The 16,599-nt window shown below is 34.9% G+C and overlaps 1 protein-coding gene across 1 annotated transcript in view; it reads left to right on the forward strand.

The window, feature by feature from the left end:
* Positions 1–929: 929 nt before the first annotated feature.
* The window catches only part of LOC149805765 (cap-specific mRNA (nucleoside-2'-O-)-methyltransferase 1-like), a 132,849-nt gene continuing 117,179 nt past the window's right edge, over positions 930–16,599 (forward strand). Inside the window, exon 1 of the mRNA XM_089950438.1 lies at positions 930–1,113. Within this exon, the coding sequence (XP_089806564.1) occupies positions 1,071–1,113 (43 nt within the window). The 5' untranslated portion in view covers positions 930–1,070. The remainder of the gene's footprint in view (positions 1,114–16,599) is intronic.

The raw sequence follows: 16,599 nt of genomic DNA on the forward strand, positions 1-16,599 counted from the left end.
ATTGGTAGTTTCAAATTAAAATTTGAAGAAAAAACGTTCACGACGTCCACATAATATTGTCAGGAAAGCAGTACGAGATTATGTTGAAAATATATACATTTTGAGTAAAAGTAATTTGCTCTCATACGGTTTAAAGAGCGAAAAGCGAAACCGATAATTGCATGGCAAAACTCTCTCTCTCTCTCTCTCAACGGTAATTACCGTCTAGCATCACATAGTATTTTGCCAACTGCTTCCTCAATACAACTCTAATGTTTACATTGTTTATAAAGATTAATTAAAGTTAAATAATTGATAAAAAGTTTGTCTAGCATGGCACAAAATTGCTAGTACATGATAAATGACATTTTCACTATTACGATCTTCGTTTGTATTTGATCAAACCATTGTTACCCCCCCCCCCCCGGCCATATTCTGTAACGCAAATGTGAAAGCGGCAATAAGGCGGGCTTTTAGCTGTGCGTCTTCACCACAAATCACTAAGTTCCTAAAAAAAAAAAAAAATTATTTGCCATGATGCATAGAGTATGCCGTCATTTTATGGTGCACATCAGGATGCGCATAAATTGTTTAATTAGTTCTTCAGAAAATGTCGCGCGTTGAATTCTAAACATGGAAAACATGTTTTATTGCAATGAAATGTAACCAAAACAGCTTACTCACACTTACAAAACAGATAAACACACAGACTGGTGAACATGGCCTCTTGCTATTTTCTATCCTTTTCTCTTTTATTTCCTTCTTTTTCATACTCATGCAGACCTTGGCATTAGTCCTGAAACATATAATATTATTTTCTTAATCTATAAAGCCAAAGTTTCAGCAAGAGTGCATAAAGTAAAGTTACATGTTAGTTGCATGTGTAAGTTGGACGATTTAATTGGTTTACTGTCTACTTTTGGACCCTTCACGGTAGTCTCCCTTACCATGCCCGTCTAAAAGACGTGACCCTTCTCATGTCTAGCTGCTACTTTTGCTTTTGATCGTGTGTTTTTGACAGAGGACTACTTATTAGCATTTATCTTAATAGCCGTTTCGCCTCCGAAGAAAGGATTATAAAAAGTTGTTCGATGAAGATGAGCTTACATTTTACTCAGGAGACGCTTTCATCATGTAAGCAAAATAGTTTTTATTTGAAATTTGAATAATCACACACAATGTCGGGTAAGTGCTTTGCCGAGATCATTTGTCCCAGAAGTGTTACATGTATTCCAGAAATTGAATATATGTAAACAACGGTTTTATGCACTGGTTTCATACCCTTTTGACTTATATTTAATGAATATTTATGAAACTGACCTCAGAGGTTAATATTTTGACTTGCACATGGCGAGAATGTGTGTGTGTGTGTTATTTGGATTTTTAAAAATTATATTTCGCTACGATGTCTTTAGTGTGGCAGTTTAAAGTGATTTCTAGCACTGGGTTTTCAAGCCACAGATGTCCCAGCCAGTCACATTATCCTGACACCATGCCTACCAGTCCTAAGACTAACCTCTTAATGCTAAGCGCCAAGCGACGCAGCTGTTTGCACCATTTTTATAAGTCTTTGCTATGACTCGGCCGGGGTTCGAATCCGCGACATCCCGCATCTGAGGCAGATGCTCTAACCACTAGGCAAACTTGAGAAGAAAAAAAAACAAATGAAAAAGTTGCGAATATAATTTTGTGTCTTCATTTTGCAAAAATTACAAGTGGATGTAGGCAAAAACAAGCATAATAATACAGAATATTTCATTTCAAAGCATTTTTAACTGAAACTTTCTGTAAAACTTTACATAAAGGAGTAACTTGAAAGATAGTGAACATACATAATTAGACACTGTTATCTGCGGAACATACACAAGATTAACTTTCTCCTACTTAAAAGTTATGAAAAGATTTTGTTATTGAATCGGATTTGTGAAAAAACAATATTATATGTTAATTAACCATATTTTGTTTTTTAAAAACTACATTTGTTACACATACCACCATATAGGCCAATTCTGTGCATCGGGTAATTCAGCGCAACAATACGTCATTTCTGTAAACATTGGATCACATGTTATTTTAGGTCAAAAATCCATTTTGTATCAAGATTGAACGATTGTACTTTAATTAAGAAAAGTAATATTCATAAAGTGTACAAAAATATCCCACATTTGGACTCGAAATGCATATGAAAATGTGATTTTGAAATGTCAACATGACAACCCACTCCATGACCTTCTTGAACCTGTAACCTAGAAAATCCTATTTACTATGTATCTGTTAGAATCATACAAATAAATGTGTTATATAATGGATGGAAATGTATACCTTAAAAAATTTCTGCATCTTAATCCAAGTTTCCAATTTTGCAAGTTGTTCCACACGTACCAAATCGTCTGCTACCCAATGTATAAGTTGCCACTAGAGTGGTATTGTTAAGAAATTTCCTGGCATATAGTTTGTTTCTAAATTCTTTAGTAATTTTTCCCCATAAACAAGATGTAAACACATTACACCCTATTCATTGTTGTTTCTCTTCCACATAATAGCTTATTTTTTTATAAAATGTTTAACTTTACTAATTTTTTCACAAGATCAGTTTCGTTGGCTTAATATCGCTTGCCATTTATTGGCATTGTTGCATTGAATTTGCAAAACTAGATATAAACCTGATTTAATAACTTAACTCAACTGCTAACAGAAACAGTCCAAAGTAATGTATTTCATTTCTATAGCCCGAAGGATAAACATTTAATCTTTTCAAAGCTGTGAGCAGAATTGGTCAACATAAGTCATGAAAACACCGGGGTGGTATTCCATGTGTCCAAAATTAATATTATTTTGAACAGAATATTCTGGTGACAATTGCCTTTCTTCAAATGGTAAACATTTTAGTATCTTATTTTCGTCAATTGGTTGAATTTGGTATGTGTTTTGCTTCAATATTGGAGACAGAAACCTTAGGTGTGCAGAAATGCCTGATGGCATTGTATAACTTGGACACCAAATCCCAATTAAGATGGCAAATGATCTGTAAATATTTAAATAAATTTTAAAAAAACCATTACATATCATGTTGGAAAATCCATAATTTAGTATAAAAAAATGTAAATAGAAGCAAACCAAATCAGTGGGTAGAGAGAAAGTATGTAGTTATTTGAAATGGTTCTGCATATAACTAGAGATAACAGAGACATAATGAACTTGTGTCATTTTTTTTAACATTACCAAAACTGATAGTCCAGAAGATATAATCAAAGCAGCATAGTACATGTACTTGTTGCACGTGGACAAATTTTGCTGTATTAAGTACAAGTATAAAAGCCATTACCAAATCCTAAGATAAATGCAGCTCTTATATGCAAAAACAGTAATATGGTAAGTTGGTCAAGAAATGCAGCCAGCCATGTAACCACCATTTTTACAGACTCAACCAAGCCTACATAAATTTATAGTGAAAGAACATCCCTTCTTCTGAAATACCAATTCTAGCATTAAAATTACTACATGATTTAACTTAGCTATGTTAGATCTGATTCAGACAAAACCCTGACAAAATTGTCGCTCCTCCGATTGTTGTCACATTTGGTTCCACATATAACAACTTCAGAACTACACAGACATGAACAATGTGAAAGTGTTTGTACTCAGATGGCAATATCTGCTCATGTTTTGTTAATATATGGTTGTTTCATTTTCCGTAGTCATGATGTTTAGGGAACTGTTTGAGTGCCACAATAAAAGGTTCCCATGTGAACAAATGGATTCCACATATAAAGTTGCAGACACGAAATTCAGTACAGTGAAATTATGACTTGTACTTTCAAAATATGAATCTTTATTACAGGCTGTGTCTGTGTAATAAAAAGGTTTTTGTATGCTTTATTATTTGGGCTATTATTTTCTTAGTGTGTTTGTTGTCATTATACAGGACAATATATAGTACACTGTTTGGTGGACATAACGAGTTATATGCGTGACTAATATTTCTGGGTCTTAAGGTTTGCACAGTTTTAAAGGTATGTTTTTCTGGTCTTTGATTATATATTATTTTGTCTTTAATAAGTTCATAATGATGTATTTTGTTGCTCTTAACTGTGCTAAAATAACATGGAGCTGCTTCAAGGAAAGTGATGATGATGACGTAACAAAATGGCGGTTTAAAGATAGCCCCAACTTTCAGATTATTTTGCTCTCATTACCAGATGCAGAAATTATGATAGCTGGTTGTGCATGCTATAGGTATTTTAATTATTACTGTATTTATATCTGGCTGCTCTAAGATAAACTTTTATCATAATTTTTTCACTTTAAAGTCAGTCAGAAGCAGAGGTACCAATGATCTCAGCCAAGCACATAATTCATTGCATTGTGTATTGATTAATGTGTTTTGAAGCCCGCATGTGCATACATTTCCCGTGTGGTTACTTCTTTATACAAGTTTTCTCAGTGGCAAAGATTTAAATGGTACTGTAGCTATCAGACAACTAAAGTATTTGTCAATGAATATGGTCATGTAGGATCATTAATTCAAATTATATTTTATATTTTAATTGTTGTTCTAAAATTTAATACTAATATAGTTTAACCAAATTTTATTAAATCCTGATTGTTAATGCTGTACAGTTAAATGTCATAAAAACACTTCCAGACAAAAATCATTGATTGCATTGTTAACCAGGTACTACACTGGGTCAAGAAAAGAGGATGTCAGGCCTGTAATATCAAATAACAGGGTACAGTAGTATAAATTTGTTTTCAACATCTGCTGCTTTCATTGTGACAGTACAGTGTGTGACATTCAATCAGGTTCGTACTAGATAACACCTATAGGTTGACCACATCCCAAGCTGTCCACACAATTTAACATTGATTTTGCAGTATGTACTTCTCATGGTGTGTAAATAATGACCTTCCAAATGAATATGGATGTATGAGGATCCAGATAAAGTAAATAATGCCCATTGAAAGGTACTCAGAATCAAATTCTAAAGAATGACAGCCATTACTGAAATAGTCACTGTTGAATGATCTGACTTTTATTATATGGTCTGTTATGTGAGGTTATTTTTATAACACATAATATCTGCATATATATATATATATATATATATATATATATATATATATATATATATATATATATATATCAACAAACCAGGACATCATACAATACCATTTAGATTTACAAATTTTGGTGAGTAAATTGGCTTCTAAACCAGTAGTTCTTGGATGTACTTAATTTGACAAGTTTTAAGGGATTGAAAACAAAACTTCACAATGCACCATGTATTCTGTTTTGCTCTACATGTTTGTAGAGCTGTCATTTCCTTCAGTAAGTTGGAAAATTTTATGAAACTTAAAAAATATGTGAATATTAAAAAAAAATATCTTTAATATATAGTTAAGTGTGAGAGACAGAACATTTTTGGTGAAATAATTTTCATATTGTTTCATTCCTATATTTGTTAGTATGGAAAATATGTCCTTATATTTTCCCATATGAAAATACAAGATTTCCCATCATGCTATGCAATATTTGATTGTGTGTTCCCAATATGCCATGTGTACCATGACTGTGAGTGCCAACAGTGAAAAATTCTAGCACTTTATGATGAAGAGCAAATTAATAGGCATGGAAGTTAGCTGTTGCTGATGAAATTTCACTTGATACCATTTATGTCTCTGAAATTATTTCTCCTTACTACCTTGAGAACAATGATAAGCCAGCTTTGATTCATTACTAATCAGACTTTCTTTTTAGTCAGTTAGAGTAAAATAACAGAATGTCAAATTTTTTATTTACTTCAAGAATTAGGTCATCCTTATCCTACCACTCTCTTAAATCACAGATAATCAGCCAATGAAATAATTTGAAATTATGCAGAGAGGGTGGGGGTAGGGAACTAAAGAGTTAGTTTAATCTTCATTATTTCAGTTCAGGAAGAATTTTGGTATAAATTAAAAATAAACATGTTCTTATCCAGCATAAGTTCTGGATACACTCCTGGCATTACCACATGTTAAAATGCCGTTTTTTTCTTGTATCACACAATGGAATATATCTGTTTATACAGGATGAGAAAATATCCTCCATTTATTACTTAAAGTCTCAAATCAAGCAGAATTTTTATGGAAAAAGTTTCTTATATTTTTCATTTCATTATTTTCGCATGTGATAGGTGTATTATCCATATATTTTCTCACATGACACCGGTCTGGTGGCCTAGTGGTTAGAGTGTCTGCCTTGGATGCGGGAGGTTGTGGGTTCGATCTCCAGCTGAGTCATACCAAATACTTACAATAATGGAACTAACAGCTGCCTCGCTTGGTGCTCTGCATTAAGAGGTTAGTGTTGGGACTGGTCGGCCTGGTGTCAGGACAATGTGACTGGGTGGGACATCATGCTACATGTCTGCGGCATGATGCCCCAGTGCTATACATCACTATAAACTGCCACACGGCAGACATCGTAGCGATATGACTGAAAAATTGTTAAAGCTACGTTAAAAATTCAAATCACACGCACACATATTCTCACATGATAATACAAGATTTCCCATCATGCCATGTGATGCATCATTATTTGTGACTACATAAGTCACATACCTACAGTAAGAAAAACTAGCACTTTGTCGGCTAGAACAAATAAATGGAAACTACATTACCTTTTCAAACATGGAAATTACACTTTGATGAAGAAATTTATTTTTACTCAGTGGTATTTGTGTGTCTATGAAGTTATTGTCACTTACCAACTTGATAACAGTTATAAACTATCTGTGATGCATTGTTGAATCAGACTTGCTTTGTGGTCAGAAAGAGTACAATAATGTTTGAAATGCAAAAAATGTAATTTACTCCAAGAGATTAGGTCATCACAATCCTACCACTGCCTTAAGTTGCGATATTTACATAAAGATGATGGGTCGGGTGGCATAATAAAAACTTGAGTTTAATCTTTCAAGTTTTGATTCAGGAGCAAATTTGGTATATAATAAAAAGAACATTTTCTTTTCCTGGATAAATATGGATATATTTTCTCTTGTGAAAAACTATATTTTAACTGGTGGATTGACCACTCATTAAAATATAAAATAATTTTTTTACTTTACAATGAAATAGATCTGGTATTTTTGCAGGGTAAGAAAATATCCTCTAAGTATTTATATACTTAACTAATGCTTCTGAAATTATATCTCATCTGAATAAATCTGATTGGCTAGGACATATTAAATTATTTTGGTTAAATATAAAAATAAATAAATGAAAATTTAAAAAGGTTACAAAAATTCTTTTGGGGATCTAAAAAAATAATTTCACTTGTGACTTTGTTGCATGTCAGAATATAGAGGATTCTGGTTGATATATACTGAAATATTTGATCATATACATGGACCAGAACATTCCTTACTTTATCATCCCCTTGATCATTGGATTCATGAATCATGATATTAAATTTCTGACTCCAACATATTTTTTCAGCTTTTCAGTCCCATTTGGGGACTAGGGCCTGGGTTAAAATATGTGCTGTATTTGTATGATGGCATGAAAATATTTGTGCAGTCTCAGAGTCTCTGAAAATAACCCTTAACCAGTCTAGTAAAATAACCCTTAACCAGACTAGCAAAATAACCCTTAACCAGTCTTGTTAAATGATCTGCTATGAGGAAAGACATATCCTGCTCTACCACAAAATCTTCAAGCAGAGTCCCTACAAGTTCCACTTTATCCACTTTTGATTCATTGTAAATGCCTGGTGAAACAATTTCTTCCTCCACATACTATTTTAAAATCTACTTTGCATGAAACACACATCACAAACTTTTGCTTTTCACCTGCATACTCTTATTTCCACTGAATTGTTAAGCTGCTTATAGCATTTCTTAGCTTTTAGTTTTCAAGAGTTGGGAGGTGGCACATATGTCTGCGTTTTCACATGAAGTGAATTAAAGAATATAAAAGCTGTGCTGAAGTCATCATCGCTAGCCATGGTTCTGATATGATAACCCTATCTACACCTTGGTGGCACAAACAGATATTTTGTGTTTTGTCCTAGCGACATTTTTAGATTTCACAAGTTGCCTCCCTTAGTATGCAGTGCCAACTAACCAATAGTGTGTAACAGAGGTACATTTTACACAGGTCAAAAATGGTGGGGGCAATTGACTTAAAAAGGATACTTAGTAAGTTTAACATTGAAAGTATGACTACATACCAGAGGGAAGCCATTATATGTGTATTTGAGTGAAAGTTATTTGTACAAACATGGTCCAGCAGTGGAAGATTGTTTATTTATCAGTCCATTCAAGCTGTGTGCTCCCCTTGTCTTGATCATGTAGGAACAGTGTTCAAATTTGAAAAACTTAATTTTTTGGGATGTAGTGGCTTGACACCAGATTTAATGAAATTCACAGACCCAAATCACAGAAATATCTGCTTGATATGCCAAGGTGTACATAAGCAGAGGTTTTTTTCTGCGTCCCAGATATAAAAAAAGTTGCATTCAAATACGCGTGATTAAGCGCTTCCTAGACCTCAGATAAGATTATCATATTGGAACCTTGGCTAGCTAAGACGCTCTTATGTATACCTCTTAAAACATCTTGAACAATGCAAAAACAGTTAAAAAAGAAAAAAATCAAAATACATGTACTTACTCAAGTGTGTATGCCAATTAATTATTTGGTTCATCTCCTTTTAATTTTACTTCCACCAAAGATCAACCAATTTTTGTTGTTGTTGTTCATCCTTAGAGTTTGAAGGTGACCATAACATCATTAACTGGGTAGGTTTCACTGAGTAGAGATAGCTGATAAGATCAATTTATGATAGGAACTATATGTGGCACACTTCACAGATGCTGCTTGGGTTTACTTGATCACTAGAGATACTGAAGTTCTGAGATTTATGCTGCTAACACTTATGCAGTGCTTCTGAAATTCTTCTCAGTTCAAAATATGTAGCTCCAGTATGGTTGAGACCGCACCAGGTGGAGTGATCCTATGAAAGTCATCCCAAGAATCTGCCAGTGTTGAAGAATTCAATGATGACTTGAGAGGATCTTTGAAGCATTTCTTTTGACCACCCTGGGATCACTTTCCCTCAAGAGCTCAATCTAGAAGGTTTTTGGTAGTTGCTCTTCTGATATGCTGGTGATGTGGCCTGCCTATCTATGTTGTGATTTCATTTGCAGAGTGGTAATGTTCGCCATGTCTGCCCACATGAGAACCTCATTGTCTGTACCCCTGTTCTGCCATTTTATCCCAGGTATTGTTCTGGGCTTCACCAGTTTCGCAAATTGCAATTTTTTTCTTTTTATTTGCAACAAAATATACCATCTGGTGATTTTTTTCTACAACCTTTTTGGCTGTTTAATTTGTACATACAATCATGGATTTTTAGTGGAGACATTCAAGGGGACCATGAAAGGAAGCTACAAACTTGGATACACAATGCACTGGAATCTATCTGTTACATAACCAAATCCTTTGTTTGTATTGACAAACCCATATTAACAGTGCATTGTTACATCATAATCTGCTTATGTTGACATCTGGCTTGATTAATGTATGCTGTGATACACTCAAACACGCTACCAGACTATACCTACAATCGACCGGCCTCTGAAGATGCGAACAGAAACAGATACAATTAATTGAATGTCGGCTAATCATTGTTTTTTTGTTTTTAAATGTACCAGTAAAATAGTTTTGCTGAAACTTAAGAGAAAACTGATTACCTTTGAAATACCAGTTGTTGTGTATAAATATAAAGCAAATGGAAAAAATCTCAATCAGAATTATATACTATCAACAGTGCAACTTTATCATGGGTAAACGAAACTTCGCCGTTGTATGTTGATCATCTCATCCTAAGAGTAAGTTAACAAAATTAATAGCATTTGGATTTAGTGCAAATTGAGCAGACAACACAGTCACTGAACCTGATATTATACCTGACAGTCCAACATTATCTACATGTAGTGATGGTAGTAATGCTTCAAGTGCAACACCACATCATGATGAATGGGTCAAAAGTTCCAGAAAATTTCTCAACAGCTGGAAACTTGGGCATCCATGGCTGAAATATGATGCAAAGTTAAAGCAGGTGGTCTGTGATATATGTATCAAGGCACAAGTTGTCAATTCATTTATATTTGGTTGTGATATTTTGAAGATGGAGTGGGTCACCAAACATGAATCCAGGCAGGGTAAGTTAATTTTGCTCATTGTTTTTTTACTTTTGCCATCAGTCCTGTGTTATGAGTCCAGGGACTTAAACTATGCAACAAGAAATAACAAAACAAATAAGTTTCGCATAATTGAAAATAATTTATTTCTCAGAATACAGGAGTGAAAGAATCAGGTAAACTTACAGCATAGTGAATGAGTTTCTATTTCCTAAAAGTCTTTTCAATTCAAATAGTTCCAAGAAACCTGAATAACTTACAAAGAACAGTGCCCTTTCTGTGTTGAAGTTTCAAATGTGCAGAAAGATTTCCAAAGAATTCAAATAGTCATTGAATAAATTTTGTCAATACTGTAAAGTTATTCTAGCATGTCATGCAAAAAATTAATCTTTTCAAAAACCATGTTGGGAGATCGAATCCGAATACATGCAGATTGGGACCTACCATTGGGAAGTTTTTGGCGGCATATTTAAGCATCGTTTTCACAAAATATTCACTGATTTTCTTGGTCCAGTACATGTGAAATTCTCAAAGGACATGTCGTTTCTCCCTGTGGAGTGTGTTATCCCCCCCCCCCCCATGTGCCCACATTTCATATTCTGGTCAGCGGTGCCCAGACTGCACAATAGCCAAAGATTAGAATCAAGCCTCTTTGACGCACTTCAAAGAAACCGCCTGTTCTACAGTGAGTGAAAGCACTAGCAACTGACTGAAAAATAAACAATGCCCTTTTTTGTTACAACTAACAATGCCTAAAATAAGTGTGGATTTATGTTAACAATTCAGATGTGGTCCCAAGCTATCATACATGTGATAACTATTTCCCACATTTTATATCCCACCTTATTTCCTTATTGTTAACTCATATATGCATATAGCACTGCTTACTAAATAACATATTTATTCAAAATTAGAATTTGGGTGGGGGGCATATATGTTTCTTCATTCCTTCTTTTAATTTAAGATGGTAATTAATGCTTATATATATGGTACATTAATGCCAGGTGTTGACTAGTGTAAGTTTCATTGGTGGTAATGGTTATCCTATTTTGCTTGTTGAGAAAAAATCTACAGCATTCAGTGATCATTCCTGGGATTTAGGAAGCAATTCACTAACAAGCAGAGCATGTAAAGTGTGGCAAAAATAAATTTCTGAACTGGTTGAAGGCGATGTACTTTGTGAAGCTAGCCATAAAGGTGAGGGGGAGCATTTAATTCCTGAATGCCATGAAATGGACGGTTGCATTATATGTCAGTTATCTTACATTGCAAAGTACATAGGGTTTTAGCATTAAAATGCCATTACCTAAAGCTCCTTACAAAACTACTATTTGGAAAATAATATACATAATATAGATTTGCTTAATAACTGATGTTTGTATTTAAAAAAATGAGACAGAGAGTCACTGTAGATGTCAGGAAAGTAGATATTTTACATTTGATAATGCATTTATTTCAGGTGGCAACAGTGTTGACTAGTGTAAGTTTCATATGCACTAACAATGCTGCAGGATGCAAAGACCATGGAAGTAGTGTAAAACAGTCATGTAATGATTTATTTTGTAATATTATGGCTGTATTGCTTGTTGTCAATGAAGTAATAACTATCCCAACATTTTCAATTTTCATTGCCTATTACTTAAAATATTCACTGCTTACTAATTTTTTGAAAATTGGTGACAAAATATTGAGGTTGGTGATTTTTTTTCAACAACTTTTTAAAACCCAGGACCATACCTGTTATCCTCATCAGTTTTCTCAGGTAGCCTACGTGAAAATTGTTCAGCTTCTTGACATGGCATCGGTACACCATCCAGGTTTCATATGTATATAGCAGGATCAGGAAATTAGTGGCTTTGTAGACTTTGTTTCGTTTGTAGACCGATGCTTCTTAGCTCAACACATTTGTGCTAGCAAATCTGGCATTGGTTTCAACACTGATGTGGAGTGCAAGTGACTATAATGCCGAGATATGTCAACTTGTCCACTGCCAGGACGATTTGGCGATTTACTGTGATGGTTGGCTATATGTAAAACTTTCTTGGTGCAGGTCGTGCATCCCCTGTCTTCTTGATGCTGATCGTGCGACGAAAATTTTCATGAACCAGAGAGAAATGGTCAGTACTTTGATGCATTGCCTGTAGTCTCCTCAGATTGACAAGTTTGCCATCATTCTAGTATCGGGTGTAGATTGCATTGCCATAGTCACAGAAGGCATTAGAGAACATCATACTGAAGAGGGATGGGGAGAACACACAGCTTTGCTTGACTCCATTGGTGACTGGGAATGGTTCAAATGACTTGCTGTTGTCTATGACATAAATGGTCTTGGAATTGCTGGACTATCATGATGAATTTCAAAGGGCAATCAGATTTTTCCATTAATCTTCCAAAGGCCCTACAGCTGACTGCATCAGAGGCTTCTGTCATGCCAGTGAATGTTGTTTACTGGTTTAGTTCTGTTCCTTCATTTCTTTTGGAGTTGATGAACTGCAAACAATATGCATGAGGTCCCTCAGCCTTTTCTAGAAGCAGTGCTGACTCTTAGGCCAGAGCTCTTGATTGATGTGATGCAGAAGGTGATCAGGGGAATTCATGTCTGCATAGGACTGAATCTCATCTGCCTTACTGCTCAGTCATGTGTTTTGCAGCTCTTTGAGTTTTCATTGGAAAGTCAACTTAATGTTGTAAAAGGCTGCCTTCTTAGATGATGAAGTGCTTAATTCTAAACAGGCATTTTAGTAAATGTTTCGCATTTAGAAATCTCTTTAAGGCAGCATAATTTTCATCAAACTAAGCATGATTGTCACTTTGTGGTGCAACTGATTGTTTTGAATGCTCAACTCAAGCTAGGTCATTACCTAGTAGAAAAAAAATGAACACCCTCAAAGGGCAAAGAAACATTGCTTCTATGTTCACAGTTACTGAGACTAAGTCAAATGAAAAATTAATACAGTGGATATTAACATTAACAAATACACACTCCACTCCCTGTATAGCAACACTTTGACATGAAGTTATTTCTTAGAAAAAGGCTATTTGACAATAAAATACTCAGAGAATCTCCAATTCTTTTTAATATCTTAATAGTAATAGTCTTGGCATAATCACCAACAAGTTATACAAAACCTTTCAACATGAATGGTTCATAATTCCACATAATAAAGTCAGACTGGGGTTTGCTTGACCCAATACATGTATTTCTTACATTATGTGACTTTGACCTGTTAGAGGGCAATTGGAATAGCTCTGTCTTTATTCAGGTACCTAAATTTTAAACTGTAGCAATTAGAAATAGCATGACCTTTATTCTTACAAGTGCATATAGGTAGAGATAAGGATTTCTGATTGGTCTTATCAGAAATTTGATTCCTAATAGTTGTTCCAGTTAGAGATTTTGAAGTACTCGTGCAACTGAAATGGTTTTTTATAATAAAAAAACTGCTGAGATGAAGATTTATTTACTAATGAAATTCTGAGTCAAGGAATAGTCATCAGCTGTATTAGCTTCATTTTCTAAAGTTTCAGCCTTTTTCTGATCAAGGTAAGTCTTAACGTGACTATGGATGCAATTCTTGAACTCTTCAATCGATATGAGTTGTCGGAGGTCATCATAATCTTTGTCAGCCTTCTTGGCTGCACATCATCTATGAAACATTTGTTCAATTTCCCATTGCAAACTCGGCATGAGTCTGACTAGTTTCCTTTCTACAATTCCTAAACCTTTGACAGTATGCTTCAGGCACCAACTTATAACTGCTCCTTGACATAATAATCTTTGTTCTACTGAGAGTGCAGTGTAGACTTAAAAGCTCTGCCAAGTACACTTTGAAATAAGAGTTGAGTGCTCTCTGTGCCATTTCTAATTTTCAGCAATTTTCTCAAATGAGGAACATATTTATCAGCCTCCTTTTCTTTAAAAAGGGGCACAAACCTAATATGGGGCCCCAAGTGGCCGATTGGTCTAAAGCACTCTCTGTTATGGATCACTGCCATCTCACCTCTGTCTGAGTGGGTTCGAGTCTTGGATTCGACCAATGTGGGTATGTGAGAAAGCTTGCCCGTAACTTCTCGAGGGTCGGTGGTTCTTTCCGGGGATTTCTCGGGTTCTTCCTCCTCCATTAATACTGGTCGCCATATATAGCCTATTGTGTGCTGAAAAATGGCGTTAAACCCTACAACAACAACAACAAACCTAATATTTTTGGTAGGATCAAAACCTGGAGTTGTGTATATGGGGGAAGAATGTGCTCTACTTGCTAGTTCGAATTCCTTTGATTTAAACTGCATTTCTCTTTCACTCTTACTTCTGTCTTTTGCATTTTCCTGTCATCCTTTTCTTTCATATCCTTTTCTTTTTCCATTTGCATGTTTCTCTCTTCCATCTATCTGTGCATTTACATTTGAATTGCTCTTTCATTTTTTGCATTTATATTTCTATTGCTTCCTACTCTCTCTGCATCTGGGAGGGCTGGATTTGTGAGGCAGTAGGACTTTTCCTAAGGTATTATAATTGAGTAAGAATTATTGAAGAATTGTTTTTTACTAGAAAAAATTGGTTTCATGCTGCTTTTCTTTACCTTGGCCACACCAGGAGAAGGTGTAACCACCTCCTACTTAAGTGAGTTGTCTCTTCGTAGCTAGGTGAGGTTCACACAGGGCTGCTAATTGGATGTTGAATCTGACTAGTTTTCTCCGGCTAGAACTGTTCATCTCTCTTTTCTATCTTCTGATGTACTATCCATTATTGTATGTATGTCCCATGTAATGATGGTTAGTTACATCAAATTTTACTTAATGTTTGATTTTCAACCAGTAAGAGTGGATCCCCATTAGCAGTGGTATGCTAACAAGGGTTATGGTAAAAGTGAATTGGGCACTTTTGGTGCATTTTTTCTAACCAAACCTCTTGCTGTGGAGGTGAGAAGTTTGATCCTAAGAGGTCTGCACAGTCACCCATAGGTTGCTGTGTTCCACTGCTCCTTCAGTCCATTGAAAAGCAACCCTTTACCCTGAGTTCCATTGTACAGGTCTGCAGCTACAGCTCCCAGTGCATCCATTACAGCTGCTTTGCCACTAGCACATTTCCACAGGACTTGAAGGCATCTTATGGGGGAGATGAATAATATCTTGACTTGCATGTGAGTTGGATTAAAGTTCAGAGAATGACCCTAACTCTGTCATCCAGGCCTGTCTGGATCCAATGGCATCACAATGTCTAGACAACTGGAGACAGGTCCAGATGTAGTGGCTGGTCATCAGTTCCTGCTTCACCTAAGCTGATGCCCTCTTCTGTTCACACTGCTCTTGCCAGCCAGGATGCTAAGCCACCTGATACAACAGAGAGGACTTACCAGAAGGAGACGGGTGTCCTTAGTTCAACCAAGGAATTTTAAATTTTAAATTTAATGTGCGAAAGAGGATTAAAATCTTAAGCCTAATACAATTTGGAATAACTTGTATGTCACCTATTTTGATTGTGCTTAATGATTATTATTGGCAAGATTTTAAAATGCACATATAGCTAACCATGTATTCAATTTCCTTTCAGGCCATTACTGCCATGTGTTTCTTTTGCTAAGGAATAATTAAATAATGATGAAAGATATATACTGTGAAAGACTACCAAGGATTTTACTCCTGCATTATCTTTGGTGGAATTCTTGTGAAGTATAGGATTTTGTTTGCGTTAAAGGACAGATACTCACACAATTTCCTAATTTTGCAACAACAATAAAACAAAAGCAACAACAACAAAAATAATAATAATAGAAATAATTTTAATTTAGATGTATGGACTCTGTAGTCTGAAATAAATAATTCTTATCTTATCTTAATGATAATAATTACAATAATGTAAGGTGCCCATATGATCATGAGATGTGTTTCAGGTGCCCATATGATCATGAGATATGTGTTTAAGGTGCCCATATGATCATGAGATATGTGTTTAAGGTGCCCATATGATCATGAGATATGTGTTTAAGGTGCCCATATGATCATGAGATATGTGTTTTAGGTGCCCATATGATTATGAGATATGTTTAAGGTGCCCATATGATCATGAGATATGTGTTTTAGGTGCCCATATCATCATGAGATATGTGTTTAAGGTGCCCATATGATCATGAGATATGTGTTTAAGGTGACCGTTTTGAGTTTAAAGTAACATTTTGCAATGATAATTACCATGCCCTGTTTACATCCTTGAGGAAATTTGCATCCAAAACATTGGATAAAAGTTATCTTAATTTTAAAATGTTAAGTCTGTAAAATTTGTTATATTAGAAAAAAGGTTCTTTATACAGGTATAGGAGGTGTTGGAATACACTTCATCAAGTTCTATTTTTTGATTTTATGTTTCCTGTCAAGTAAAGTGATCTTCACATAGCGTTTGCTTTATTATTTGGTTGTGAGGTATTGAAGTAAATATT

Source organism: Sinohyriopsis cumingii, chromosome 2 (assembly GCF_028554795.1).
Source record: "Sinohyriopsis cumingii isolate HCF-2022 chromosome 2, ASM2855479v2, whole genome shotgun sequence".
Classification (NCBI taxonomy): domain Eukaryota; kingdom Metazoa; phylum Mollusca; class Bivalvia; order Unionida; family Unionidae; genus Sinohyriopsis; species Sinohyriopsis cumingii.